The sequence below is a fragment of the Mus pahari genome, chromosome 8 (assembly GCF_900095145.1).
Source record: "Mus pahari chromosome 8, PAHARI_EIJ_v1.1, whole genome shotgun sequence".
Taxonomy (NCBI): domain Eukaryota; kingdom Metazoa; phylum Chordata; class Mammalia; order Rodentia; family Muridae; genus Mus; species Mus pahari.
This window is the reverse complement of record NC_034597.1, coordinates 21,404,286-21,419,262: the sequence shown is the minus strand read 5'-3', so window position 1 is coordinate 21,419,262 and position 14,977 is coordinate 21,404,286. Positions and strand designations below refer to the sequence as shown.

The 14,977-nt window shown below is 48.0% G+C and overlaps 1 protein-coding gene across 4 annotated transcripts in view; it reads left to right on the top strand.

Moving 5' to 3' along the window:
- The window catches only part of Cacna1d (calcium voltage-gated channel subunit alpha1 D), a 303,585-nt gene that overhangs the window by 222,526 nt on the left and 66,082 nt on the right, over positions 1-14,977 (top strand). For all 4 annotated transcript variants that reach the window (XM_021204129.1, XM_021204126.1, XM_021204128.2 and 1 more), the window contains 7 exons: positions 2,496-2,616; positions 5,188-5,302; positions 5,792-5,861; positions 6,714-6,780; positions 7,388-7,535; positions 10,566-10,695; positions 13,540-13,599. In XM_021204129.1, coding sequence (XP_021059788.1) covers positions 2,496-2,616; positions 5,188-5,302; positions 5,792-5,861; positions 6,714-6,780; positions 7,388-7,535; positions 10,566-10,695; positions 13,540-13,599 — 711 coding nt within the window. The remainder of the gene's footprint in view (positions 1-2,495; positions 2,617-5,187; positions 5,303-5,791; positions 5,862-6,713; positions 6,781-7,387; positions 7,536-10,565; positions 10,696-13,539; positions 13,600-14,977) is intronic.

Genomic DNA, 14,977 nt, shown 5'->3' with positions numbered 1-14,977 from the left:
GTGACGGGGAGACACCCACAAATCAGTGAGCTCCAGCCAGGTCCAGTGAGAGACCCCATCGCAAAACACACAGGGAAGAGTGACTGGGAGACACCCACCACTGATGGTGTCTCACCTACACTGGAGTGCACACCATGCGAACGGTACAGACACATAACACAAGCGCACACACACACGTGCACATTCACATACACACATGTGTGCATGTGCACACACACGTAGCTGAGTCTTGGCTGAACTCTAAAAGATGCTGAGCATGTTCATAATTTTTCAAGTTATCAATATTTTGAATTTGCAATTCTCACTCCTAGACTCCCATTTTCCATAAATATGTACAAAACAGCAGAAGTGTGTTTAAGGCCTTCAGAAATTATTGGAAATTCTGCCCCAATCCCAAACTGTAGTTTATTTTACAAGTTTGTTTAAGCACAATCCAGTCCAAAGATGCAGAAATCTGACTGCTACCTGCTGAGGAACTGCATGCGACAGGTGAACAGTGCGAGCCTTTGTCCTGTGTGATTAAGTCCATGTGTCTCATAAGCGCAGAAGACTTAGTCTGTGAGGTAAAAATCACTGCTGCTCACAGCCTACAGTAGTCTGCAGCCCAAGCCAAGGGAGTCCAGGCAGGGCCTGTTGGCATTGTATGCTGTGGGAGCATGCACAGTGCTAAGTGGGTATGCTGAGAATTCCTATCTAAGGCTGCGGGGACATTGTGTAATGCACCATGGGCCAATGCTGCCACCATCTCAGGCTCATTAAAGGTTTGATTTAAATAAAGTTTTGCTTGCTGTATGTTCTGAAATCTCCTACTTTTGCCAGGAATATTTCTAACCCCATGATCAATTTAGCAAACCCAGTGAAGTCATACCCCATGTTTTGAAACACCTGATAGACCATAGTCTTATTTTAAAATTATGGTTTCTGGTTAGTTACTGGTTTTCCTCATTTCTTTCAGGAAACTCTTATGCAGGTTTTTCTTGTAATGTTTTCATATGACGCAAAATTTAAATGTTATAAAAAGCTACAACCTGGCAGTCCTCCTACCCAGCCACTAATCACGTCCTCTGGGTCGTAGCCAGTACCACCAGTTTACCGAGTGCTATTAGATAGGTGCTGCCCACAGGTGAGAGCCACCTTACCTGCGTATCTACGGTGATTCCACACAGAGAGTGGCCAGCTCCACACACTGTCTGGCACCTTGCTTTAGTTTGTTTTCATCTGTAAGAGATGGGCTACCCTACTTGGTCCACAAAAGGTTACACCCTCCTTCCAAACACATCATAGACTGTAGGTGTGTTTTGGGGGGGGGGGCTGCTACTTTATTGGGTTCTTTCTTATATGTACCACCCTTCCAACCCTTACTCTACCCTTCCAACTCACTTCTGTGATGTAGGTAGCTGTTGTTTCTGTGACCAGTCCCTCACTGATGAGTGTCGAGCTATTGCCTGCTCTTGCTTATTTAAACAGTGCTCCAGAGGGTGGGACTGAATACACAGGATGCACTGGGCACGTGTCGGAGACTAGATGTGTCGGACATGCCCTCCACGTGGCGCTGCTGGGAAAAGGGCCTGGCTCGATCTTGGGACTTCTCACAATGTTCTGCTCATAGTGGGATTCATTCACTCTCAGGCGGCAGTGTGGAGACCACCATGCCCCTTCCCTTTGTTGAGCTAGATGTCTGTAGTTCATGATTGCTTCTTGCCTGACAGGTAAAATGGCGTCTCTTCGTAGTTTTATTAGGAATAAAGTCAAGAAAGAACCTCTTTTCTAATTATCTGCTCAGTTGCAGTTTGATTTGCCTGGATAGAAAATAAAGAAACTCTCTTCCCTGGGGGTAGCATTTTTTAAAAAACTGCTGTCTATATTTATCTGTTTGGATTTCAGAATGGATTGGATTACCAGGTATCATCAATAGAGAAGATTTCATTTGAAACTGATTATATCTACTCTTGAGATAGTTTATACATTTGCACGTGACCGAATGAATGCCCTGGTTCTGAGAATGCACAGAGAGATTCTTTGTCTCTGCAGTACATAAGCTATGTGGAATACTACATATGGATAAAATGAGCAAGAAGAACCTACTTAGTAAGGGTCTCCAGGAACATCACTGAATGCGGGGGTAAAAAAAAAGCCAGTTGTAGAAATATGGTCTACTTCATGCTTAAAAAGATCAGAGAACACACCAGTGGCCTGCTTCTCTAGGTGTTTGTGTGTATGTAGATTTTAATCTATAGAGGAAGGTGCCAGTCAGTCAGGTACCGAGGTCAGTTGCTATCCAGGGAGAGAGAGGATAGAAACTAGAAGAAACACTCTTACCTGAAAGATTAAACAATCTAGAAAAGGTTTAACAGGATAACAGATAGATCAGTTTCATTGTGAGCTGGGCTGAGAAAGGCCTTGAGGGGGGGCTTAGCAGTGGCCGAGGAACTCAGGCAGCACAGACATGGTCGGAAGCTTTTGCCTGCTGTCTCACTCCACCCTCCTCTTCTCAGATCCTGACAGGCGAAGACTGGAATGCGGTGATGTATGACGGCATCATGGCCTACGGAGGCCCTTCCTCTTCCGGGATGATCGTCTGTATCTACTTCATCATCCTTTTCATCTGTGGTAACTGTATCCTTTGGATCCACTGGAACTATGTGGTCACCGTCACTGTCCCGTTTCTTCTGACTTTCTCTGTGGTTGTGGTGGTGACGGTAGCAGCTGTAGGGCTAAGGGAGATGGATGCCTTTCCCTGACTAGCTCCATGCCGGCTTTTTATCCATGTGGCAGATGGGAGCCATGTAGTATGAGTCACACCCGGGGATATACAGGACAAGCAGGGAAGCCTGAAGATGATGTTGTCATCACTGGGAAGCTAGGCCTACATCCATGTCACCCCATGACCAGTGAGGAGCCACTGATGTTGTCCTGGTCTTGCTTTGCTCACTGATCTCTACCATGCTGTGCAACTTTCCTCTGACGTGTTTGATTGCTCTTCCCTGCTGAGATTCCTGCAGATGGCTGCTGGGGACCATTTTGTTCACTGCCACCAGCCCCTTCAGGGTTTCGTAATGTTTGCCTGTTGTGTCTGTTTTAACTCCGGCTCCTCTGTGCCTAGCAGAAAACCTATTATACGAAGAGTCTTTGTAACGTAACTGTGGCGAATGAGCAATGGCACAGACATGACGACCTCATGCTTCCGATTTAAAAAGTCCTACTGTGAGTGGCTCCCTGATGGTCCAGACCTCTGGAGCTCATCGCTCCCGGTCTTCTTTAGTGTTTTTGGTGAACTTTCTTCAGTGTAGACAGCCTAGTGCTAGCCCATCCTGCTGTCTTTAGGGGCAGTGTTTAATGCTGTGAGATTTCTGGGGAAACTCTATCTCTGAGTCTCTGGGCTCAGTTCCAGTACCCTGTCCTCCAGAGAGATCCTCTACCCTTTTCTTTCTAGTTAGAGATGAGCTCACTGACCTCTGAATCCCCCCTCCCCATTTCATCCATGTCTGTTGGCTATGTGTGAAGTCATTGTCCACTGCTAGAACTGTGGTGGATGCTCCCCACCACCCCCATCCTCCAACCAGATGACAGCTTCACGGGCCAAGAGTCTCCTTTTCTGTGTTTGCATGTTTCCCGGTAAGACAGTGCAGAGTGTCCCGTGAGGACATTTGTCAAGTAGAAGGTTTTCCTCTTCTGGTCTCCTGACTGACTGTAGTCACACTGGGTGCTAGGCTTGAGACTGCAGACTGCAGACTCCGCCCTGCCATTCCTCTCCAGCTCCATGGTGAAGCTCTCTGTAGCACAGGCCGCCATATGAAAGCCTTCAGGAGCTTCTTGTGGTGGCTGTCTCTTGCTGGAAGCTATACTCCCTTGTGTCCTGTGTCCCCCCCCCCATATCCCCAGGGCCCAGCAGGGACTGGCCTGACCAGGGTGCTTTCTAGAATTTCTGAATGAATCCACAGAACACCCCTGTCCAAGAAGTCTGGGCCTTGCCTCTGAATGCAGGTAGCAAACTGATCCAGATTTGACTCAGCTTCCCACAGATTTACTGTCATTGCAGAGATGGGATTATTTCCTCCTGGGATCCCTTGAGAGAGAGAGAGACATGCTTGACACAGCTGTCCCCAGCGCTGAGAGCTGCTCAAGTCACCATTGCAAAGGCTCTCAGAGGAGTTTCTAGGTTTCCCATGTTGTCAGATGTTTTTTTTTTTTTTTTTTCCAAGAGTTGATGTAACCCACCCAGGTGTCTTTCCTTTTTGAATGTCTTGACTAGAATTAGACACCATCGTGTTGTGTTCCTCTCACAACAATCTTACTATTAGGCCTTTGGTAGCTTTCACTGATGGATGTGTATGGCAGCTCACATAGAAGTTTCTAATACACAGGGTTACAGTCTGCTGCCTCCCTCCCTCCCTCCCTCTCTCCCTCCCTCATCCCTGCTGTAGGCTGAGCATCAGGCTTAGGGAAACAGCAGCAACACGCATGGATTCCCCTCAGACTCCCCAGGCTTCCTGGTACTCATAAATAGTGAGTAAGGAAATAACCACATCTCTCGACTTGATACTCTTGTTAAGAAAACATTTTCCTAGAAATTCTAGCAAACATCACAAGCAATGCTATCATTCTGAAAACATAAAAGCTTATTCACCTAATACATTGCCACTTACAAAAAAACGGTGTTCAGCCATAATCTAGCCGCAGTGGGGCCCTTCAGAACACAGCCTATCCTCCTCTGGCAGGAGATCTAGCTTGCCATTTATAGCAGGTATCTGCGGAGCAAAGAGCAGGCTCTGGCAGCCGTGTTAGAGGAAGAAGCCTCCTAATCTATTGTACAATGAGATTATCAGGCCGATCCCAAGTGGCCTTTCAAGGCATCGGGTCTGCCATGGAATCTCTTGAATGTGTATGTTATAACGTGACCTTTCAAAGAGAAGGAAACACAGTGTGCTTTGTGAGTGTATTGTGGTATTCAAACAAGGGGCCAGCGAGATTGGGTTTCCGTGGCTCTCTGGATACTCAGGAGACCCTGCAGAGGTTTCTGGGCTTTTCACTTGGTTTTTAAAGTGAGATTTTTACCAAGTTCTCCCGTTGTACCTAGCGAGTGTCACCCACTCCCAGCCTACGTGAGCAGCGGAGCACAGTATCGCCATTATCAACTACATGTAGTTGCACTTAAAACACGTTGTGCCCTTAAGATTTTCAAATCAGATATCCTGCTGAACGTCTTCTTGGCCATCGCTGTGGACAATTTGGCTGATGCTGAAAGTCTGAACACTGCTCAGAAAGAGGAAGCAGAAGAAAAAGAAAGGAAAAAAATTGCCAGGTAACCTTGTGTTCATGGAGGCATTTGCCCAGAGGTGCTAGGGGTGCCCAGCCATATGTCCTGATGGATCTGGGGACACAGGAGCTGGGGCCCCTTATTGCTGCTTTGCAGTGGTGATGGGTAACCATGTGATACCAGCTAAAGAGAAGGAACTACTGGATAAGAGCCAAGCCCTTGCCTCTCAGACTCTGAGCAGGAATGGAAGTCACACATCCCTGTGTTTAAAGAATCACTGCAGTCAATTTTGGTGTCATAAATTAAGTGATGCATTCAATGCTGATTAGCTCCTGGCTGGGAATTTTAATGAGGTGATCTGTGCAAAGGCTCCGTTGCATAAGGTGAACAGGAAGTCCTGAGTTGGGATTGTACTATCCTCTTGGGATTAGGGTTTCCTATTGAATCTTAGTCCTTCATCCATCACAGTCTATTCACAACCCTGGTTAGCACTTTAAGGCATAACATTGGTTTCTTGTCTTCTTTTCTCTATAGAAAAGAAAGCCTAGAAAACAAAAAGAACAACAAACCAGAAGTCAACCAGATAGCCAACAGTGACAACAAGGTATTTTTTCCAAAATAACTTCTCTGTGTTTCAAACCGATTCTGTTGCAGTGTCTCCATCACTATTCTGTTGCAGTGTCTCCATCACTATACCGCTTATACCACGAGAGTGTCTTGAGTGTGATATTTTGCTGTGAAACGTAGACCCTACCATATAGACTCCAGATTCTGATGAGTTAGACAAGGAGCTGACCCACCAACATGTCACTATAGGACATGGCTGTTGGAGCCATGGACTCCTTGTTTTGTTCTGAGTTGCAGTTATGTGGTTGGGCATAACCCATGGCCACAGCTATGTTAGTATCTTCTTAGTGGGTATATAAATCAGGGTTTTTAGCAGATGACTGTTCCCAAAGATGACTGAAGAAGAGTCCAGGAAGGAGGCTTCAGGGCTGCACTAGCAGGCTCCATCACACCTGGGACAGCTCTGGATATTTCTGTGATGTGTTTGTTCATTGAATTGATAAACGCCGAATGACAGTTGCGTGGCAAACGCTAGACTATCTCCATGGAGTTCACAGTCTAGTTGAGAGGCAGGAGTCTAAATGTGGTTATCACACAATGTATGTGCCTGCCAAAGGATAGAGCCACATACAGTGCCCACTGACCATGACCTGAGTGGTGGCCTGCCATGTACAGTGTCCACTGACCATGACCTGAGTGGTGGCCTTGCTCCTGCCTTCTGGAAGGAGAATCTCCATTTACTATCTCTGCATGGGTGCACATGTGTGTGCATGTGAGCTCTTACACGTGCATGTGTGTAAGAGCCCTCATGCTGCTGACTGGCAGGCTGGTCCTCTGGCTTTAACCCTCTGAAGTAGTTCAAGTCAGCCTTCTATCTCTGTCATCCTAGGTTACAATTGATGATTATCAGGAAGATGCTGAAGATAAGGACCCTTACCCGCCCTGTGATGTGCCAGGTATTAAATAGAGCAGAGAGGCCCAGAGGGCTTTCAGTTTGGTATGGAGGGGAAGGTGTCGCACAGCTGAGGCCACCAAGGCTGTAGGCCTCATGATCTTAGAGAGCGGTTAGCTCTGTGCTTCCCTAAAGTCACAGGCAGCATAGATGAATGCAATTCCAGGAGGCAGGGGAGGAAGATGGACAGACAGACATATCTTCTGCCAGAACAATGGCTATGGGATGTAGAAGCCCAAAGGCAAACATGTCTGTGACTCAAAAATCCAAACTAAAACTGAGCAAGGTGGTTGTAGGGAAACAACCGGACGCTGGGAGGCGGGGGGTGGGGGGTGGGGGGTGGGGGTGGGTGGTGGCAGCGAGAATCTCTGACTGCGAGAGAATCTCTGACTGTGGCCATGTTGTGCCCCAGAGGGTGCCTCCTTCCACAGGAGCATGTCCCCACTCCCATGCACATGCAGCCCATATTCTGAATGAAAAGAGAGGCTATTTCAGTGACAGAAACAGGAGATAATTGTTAAATTTTAAGCCCCATTTTAATGCAAAGTTGAAAACAATAACTTAGACCCATATGCAATCTTTCACACCTATAAAAACTGTTCCATTTAAAGTAGGTGAAGAGGAAGAGGAGGAGGAAGAGGATGAGCCCGAAGTTCCTGCTGGTCCCCGCCCTCGCAGAATCTCAGAGTTGAACATGAAGGAGAAGATTGTGCCCATCCCCGAAGGAAGCGCGTTCTTCATTCTTAGCAAGACCAACCCGTAAATACCCTCTTCCTCGTCCCTTCACCACTGTCTCTCTCCAGTGACTCTTAAGGGTGCTGGTTGTGAGAAAAGAAGAGTAGTTCCCAACCCCCTTCTGTTCTGGAGTGCTCCTGAATCCTACAAGGCCCCTTGAGGTCCCCTCTTCCTCCTTACCTGTGCTGAACATTCAGCCCTGGGGAAGTGTCCTGTTCCCTTGGGGGTACAACAGAGTGCTGGGAGGAGCCTGCTCTAGAATCCCTGCCCTCACAGCCTGCTTGGGAACAACTACAGGGACATGCCTAGCTCAGTAAGACGTTCAGGGAAGGCCTGTGGCTCTCCTGTTGTGTGCATGGGTACACTGGCCACTCTAGGACCCTTTCTGAATACATGGATCTTGTTTTAAGATGCTTTATGAATTAAGAATTCTGCAAGCAGGTTCTGCACAATGTCTTCATTTTCAGGTCCCATTTAGGAGCTCTTTTTTCCCCCCTGTTGAGTTTTATGGTATTGCTCATGATGCTTTATATGCTATAAGCATTTGATTTAGCACTATGATACTGTGCTTAAAATAGCATTTCTCATATTAAAATGATAAGGTGCTTACCAGGAACATGGTAATGACTCACAGACTGCGAGAGGGAGAAGTCTATTTACTAGCTGGTTTCTAGGTTTAAATCATCCGGGATTAAGTGAGCTGCCAGGGGGATAGGTAGCTCCTGGGAAGGTTTCTAGAAGAATTGCAGAAGTAGTTCTAGGCTGTCAGGGAGGAACACTGTGTAGTTCACAGGCCCAGAGGAGACTCGGGTGGGAAGCAAGGCAGGCTGGAGGCCTTGAAACGCGACAGTTTCATGATCTTTTACAAGATTAATGTGTTGGTGGTGTGTGCAGACGACAGGAGGACACATGTACCACCGTGCGTCGAGGGGCTAGAGGCAGCTTTATGGGTTTGGTTACAGATTCTGGAGTTGTCAGGCTTCATACAAGTCTTTACCTGCTGACTGATCTGGCCCACGCCGATGATCTTTGTATAGTTCCTCACTGAACATCCTTAAAACAAACAAACAAACAAAACAAACAAATCAGCAAAGCCCAAAAAGGTGGCTGTGAACTATTACTGATGCCTGCAGGTTCATTGCACGTATATGTGTATGGGAGGAATGGGTCCCTTTCCCAAGAGCATCTCTGCCCCCAGGCCGAGCTACTGCAGTGTGCAAGCCTTTCAGGAAGTGCACAACACAGAGCAGCCACAAGATGGGAGACCTGCACTGAGGGGCCACCAACATATAAAGTGACTCTTAGTTTTGGAGATGAAAAGTTACTTTTCCAACGGCAAAGCGCATCCATGTTCTTTAGTCCACGCCACAGCAGAAGCTGACCAAAGGAAACACTGTAAATCTGAATATCGAGAGGGAGGAGGTTGTAACCCAGCCCCGTGGGACCTCAGTGGAGCAGGAGAGGTTCTGATAGGCCCCGAGAGCCATTGTGAAAGACTTGGATCTGGTTGAAAGGCACAGTGGTCCTTCTTGCTTCCCAGGGTTGCAGGATTCAGTAAGAAGCCCACCATGTGACACAATGAGATCCTCGCATGTAAGCAAATGACAAGGCAAGTTGTCCTCTGCCTTCTAAGGACTGCTTGTTGTAGATCAACTATTGATTAAAAAGGTGACCTTTATGGGCCACTGAGACAGCTCAGTGGGTAAAGGTGCTTGGCACCAAGCTTGGCAGCTCAAGTGTGACCCTTTCAGATGGGCCCACGTGGAAGGAGAAAGCTGACTCCCAAAAGTTGTCTTTTGCATACTGGTGGCCTGTGTGTTTACACACACACACACACACACACACACACANAGAGAGAGAGAGAGAGAGAGAGAGAGAGAGAGAGAGAGAGAGAGAGAGAGAGAGGAGGGAGAGGAGGGAGAGTGAGAAAGACAAAGAATAAATAAAAGTCATAAAGTGTGCTAAGAATAGGACATTTATAACAAACTTTCCAGACAGCAGGAGACATCACCAAGCCTCACTTATTACAGGTCCTCTTTGTAAAACAGCCGCCCTGCGGACAAAGATGGGAGTGTGTCCCGCTCTTTGTGTTAAAATATCAGAAGATTAAATTGGACAGCATTTAGTGAAGCACAGAATAATTCACGGAGGAGCAGGAGGAGCAGCGCCGAGAGCATAGGGCAAGCCGTTCCAGGAGCTGCGGTGTGGCGAGAGCAGCTTGGGCAGGACCCTGGGATGAGGGGGAAGCAGCACCACTGGACCGTACTGGAGCGTGGTCTGGCTGATTGGCAGCCCGTGATTGGCTGAGGCTCAGCTGTTTGTTACCGCAGTGTCTTCCTAAGTTAGGACTCCAGTTAGTAGCTGGGTTGTAGTTGGTTGTGTAGGTAGTTACTCAAGGGACTTCATTTGCCCAGTCTCCTTTCATAAGTCAGGCTTCGTGATGTGGTAGGAAAAACTAGGGGTAGACATGCCTAGATTGGAAATCTACCCCTGCTTCTTGGTAGACTTGTTACCTTAACATTCTTCCATAGCCATAACCTCAGATTCCTCATATTTATTAATTATTTTTATGTGTGTGAGTGTTTTGCTTGCATATATGTGTCTGTACTACCTGTGTGCAAAGTCCAAAGAGGCCAGAAGAGTGCGTTGCATCCCCTGGGCCTGGAGTTATGGAAGGTTTGTGAGTCCTTGTATGGGTGCTGGGAACTGAGCCCAGGTCCTCTTAAAGAGCAGCCAGTGTTCTTAGCCACTGAGCCATCTCTCCATCCCCACTTCCGGCTCCCATCTTTTGGAGGGACAGTAACCCCATGTGCAGACTAGATGGAACACTCTCAGTAAAGCTCCCAGCATAAAACTTCTCACACCGCAGCCTGCCTGTAAGCTCCGTGGGGCAAATTGTGGGCCATATTGTTCATCCTGGGTGGAAAACAAGAGCAGCCTTGACGCCGGCCAGCCTCTCCCTGTCCTCTCCTGAAGAAACCTCACACCTTGGAGGACCCCAGCAGGCTTGGGCCCTTGTCTGCTCCTTGGTCCATGCGGTGCTTTTCTCCACAGGATCCGTGTGGGTTGCCACAAGCTCATTAACCACCACATCTTCACCAACCTTATCCTGGTCTTCATCATGCTGAGCAGCGCTGCCCTGGCCGCAGAGGATCCCATCCGTAGCCACTCATTCCGCAACACTGTAAGCCTCTGAGAGAAGGGATGAGGGTGGGAGGTCAGCCCCAGCCTGCCTGTGTCAGGGACCATCCATACAGCAGGCCCGAGCGTGGGAGGCTGGGACTAGAGCCTCCTGTGTTCGCTGTATAATGTGCCAGGGATTGCTTTCTCTGGACGAAGCGAATGGAGGTGCTTGGTTAGAAGCCTCTAGAATATTGCTCGTGTCTTCAGGGACTTCTTCATTCCTTTCTTCTTACTATGGGGTTTCCCGTTCCTTACCAGAGGCACACTGATAGCTCATTGGAGCCCTAAGGGGAGGAGATGAACTTGAGCCCAACACGAGTAGGTTCAGGAACTCCGATTATTCACCCAGCGTCGTGGCTTAAGGATAATGCCGCTGATGTATCTGTGTTAGAAGACACTTGTTTCTAAATTAGTCTTTACTTCGGGATCTCTTTCCTAGCAGTTCACCTAACTCAGCACTGAGGAAAGGCCAAAGACACGCTCAGACAGCCACGGGCCTGTCGGCCATCACATCTGGTTCTTGAAAGGCAGCGCCAAATGGCTGCCGAGGTACTGCCCAGGAGAGGCAGCGTAAGCACAGGCTGTGAGATGTGGCTACCTCTTACACCAGCAGCTCAGTGCCCGGCTTTGTCTCAGTAACCACGCCTTCATGTTATAGCTCCCCATTTACAGTTCCTGGCAAACCTATTGATGATGAAAGGATGCTCTCAGGAGACTACAGAAGGAACTTCCCCCTGTGGCTCAGGAAGCATCCCTGTAAAGATGAAGGCAGTGAGCCTGCCTCAGGCCACCCTCACAGACCCAGCTTTGACTAGAGATCCTCAACGCCATCTTCATTTAGCATGTAAACGGAGTGGACACCCCTCTGTCCTTGAGCTCCATCATAAAAATGGAGCACAGGGCAGGAGGGTGTTTAGAGACTAATCCTGATGTCACAGGGCCGGGGCTAGTGTAGGTCAAGTGTCCGAGAAGAGGTCATTTGTGTTTCTTCTTGTCATCGTCTCTTTCCCAGTATTCAGTTCCTTGTTTTTCCTTGTCTTCCGAGTGTGTGCTGCTGTTATAACACTACAGTGTTTCATTTTAGCAGTAGCTGAGTTTCTAGTGGCAAGGGAAGTAGAGGCCGCATGAAGAAAGTACTTAAGTCTAAGAACTTGGATTGGCCCCTGGGTACCACGTAAGTGTGGCTGCCAGGTACTTTCAGTGTGGGAAGAGAGGATGAGGGGAAGGTGGGGGCAGGGGGCTGATAGTTGACTAGAAAATACACAGTTAGGCAAAGCTGCTCTAGCATTGCCTAGGAGTGCAGAAATGGGAAGTTTGGGAAAAGGTTACCTCTGTGGAGAGCTCCCCTACTTCCATGGAAGAGAGGCACAGCTCCCCCTCCTGTGGAGGAGAGGCATTGCATGCTCCAGCGGTGACTCCTACAGAGGAGATAACTGAGCCCTCAGACTCTGGACTACACCCACCAGCCTCTTTGCCTGTGACTGGCTTTGTGGCCTGAGCAGATGCCCCTGCCCTAGCATCCTAGGCCAAATGGTCTCTACAGTCCTTCCAACATCGATATCTTCAGTTCTTTCAAAACCACAGATGGGCTGGTAAGACAGGTCAGCAGCAAAGGGCACTTGTCGCCAGGGCACTTGTCACCACGCCTGGCCGCCTGAGATCAGTTCCTGGGACTCGGATGGTAGAAGAAAAGAACTGATAGCTAAAAGTTGTCCTCTGACCTTTCTACATATACTGTGGCATATGCATGTGTCACAGACGATAGGTAGATAGACAGACGCACAGACAGATGCAATAAAGCCGCAGCACACATACCCACCCAGCACCCAGGACAAGTTTTTGTACTCGCAGTCTTGGCTGCTATCTTTCCAGTTGAGAGTCATGGTGTCATCGGCACACTATGAGTAAGCTCGTTGCGGTGGTCAGACTTCTTGTTCCTGGCCCACTTGCCCTGATTCTGAGTCTTAATGGCCCTGAAAAAAAAAAAATCAAGAACCTTGCATCAGGAGCTCAGAAGACTTTATAGAAAATAGGTGACACTTCCAGGAAAGCCGACAGAGCGTCAATTGGAATGCTACTTCAGTATAGTCTTGCATGGACCCAGAAAGGCCAGGGTCGGCCCTGAAAGATAGCAGAGTTTACAGAGCGTGGCAGGAGGAAGACACTAAGTACAAATCATGTTCGCAGACTGAGCCACCCCAGCATATGTGGGTGGGTTCGGGAGGTCACTTGAAGATTACATTTTTTTCCGGGGTTGACAGGAACATGTGAAATCTTCTGACTTCATTTGATGCTATTAGCATTTTTACTTATGTTTCTAAAAATTAAAAACAGTAGCCATATGGTGCTGGGAGTAGATCCCCGGGGCCTCGTCCTTGGTTGGCACCCTCGACTCCATCACTGACATTGTATTTCTTCACCAATAAAAGGCACTGCTAGATAGCAGAGCATTTCATTCAAGTTCCAAACTGCCAAATGTGTGTGAGCCTCATTGATCAGGGCTACAACCCACTGGTAGCCCATGCAGAGGGAAGGTTGTTAACACAAGACTTTCAGAAGCAAACCCCTTTGGGTCACAATAGGAGCCTGGGAAGCCAGTCAGCCTAAGTGGGTAAAGGAAGCAAGGCTCTCCAACACGCCTTGGTGGTCGCAGACGAGCTTTGGGTGGGCGAGAGAGGTCCTTTTGAGTGTCTCATCCTTCCCGTGGGAGCAGCAGGTTGTCCTGCCTGGAGAAGGGCCTCTGGACACAAGCTGGCGGTTCTGCGCTTAGGCAAGGATCTGGCACACTTGTGCTGACTGCTGTGTGGTGTGCCTCGTGCTGACTGCCGCGTGTTGTGCCTTGCAGATTCTGGGCTACTTTGACTATGCCTTCACAGCCATCTTTACAGTTGAAATCCTGTTAAAGGTAACGCATTTCTCCTTGACCCTCCCCCTTGTAGCCACAGCAGTAACGGTTGCGCCCTTTGCTTCCCTTCCAGATACTAGGTTATGCGGACTACGTCTTCACGGGTACTTTTGCTTTTGAGATCATTTTAAAGGTAACAGGCCGGCCAGCTCCTCTGACCTCGGCCCCTCCTGTGCTTCAAGCACAGGAGAGATGCGTGAAGTGCTTTGAGCTTTTTTTTTTTTTCTTCTATGATCAAGCTGAACTTTTTTAAACTATAGGATTTTTTTTTTCACCTGTGGCCATTCCAACGTGTTTTTGCAGTTTTTCTTTAACTTTGAGTGCATGTAGGAGCTACGTTGGCTTCACATTCTAGTTGGAATTGCATTTTGTTCTTTAAAAAAAAAATCCTCTGAAATTGGTTCATTAATAATGGATATAACCCTCTGTGTGAACGTCCTTCTCCCCTTTCTGACATCAGAGTGAGAAGAAAAGCACCTGTGGGGTGGCAGGAGCCACTGTCCCCTTGTTCCAGGGACTACCCGGTGGTTTCTGTGTCCTTGAATAGTAACTCACTACTCTCTTGCAATGGGTCTGCTTGTGTGGAGATGTTCTGTGTCTCTTTCAATGGGATGGGCTTACATTTGCACAGAGCAAAGTATACCTGAATGAACTGCCCATGCATGGCCTACCGGGTGGAGTCACTGTGTGTGTTGTGTCCCGACTGTGAGCGCCCCGTGGGAGATTTCCTTTCTAGATGCTCAGAGGCCTGGAGGTACAGCAGTCTAGGAGCCTCCAGAAGTTAGGCCTTTAGATACTGTTGTTACAGCCAACTCCTCATGGGAAAAAGCTGGGAAATGAAGTTACTACAGTTGCCTTTAAAGTATTTTGAGTTTTATATGTATGCATCTAAAACAAGTACTTGATGTTGGGCAGCTAGGGACTGGGCTCCTCACAGAAGCTTCCACTGACAACACCCCAGTTAAGGAGGGCGGGAAGTGGCCCCCTTTGTATCACTGATATTGATAATGCGTTCAAATCCACCCTTCCCAAATATGTTCAAATCTTATAAAAGTTAGGGTTTTCTTGCCTAACCGTAGGCCAGTGGGTTTGGTTTTCATTTTCATTTCCTGTATACCTGGGCTGAGCAGAGCAGTGGGCCAAGGCTTATGGCCCGGTGGTTTAAAAAAAAAAAAAAGCATAAAATGTGCAGAGTCCCTGCTCCAGGTTCTTGGTTTTGCCATTTGCTGCCTCTCCCTCAAGCTGAATTAAGGAACATGTGCCATAGAGCCATTGGCCTGGTTGATTGAGTTTCTGCTTTATTGTCTCCCTTTTTGAACTGTTACTCACTCTGGGCTTTGGCAAATAAAAACCTGGGCTATTTACCACCGTATTTTCC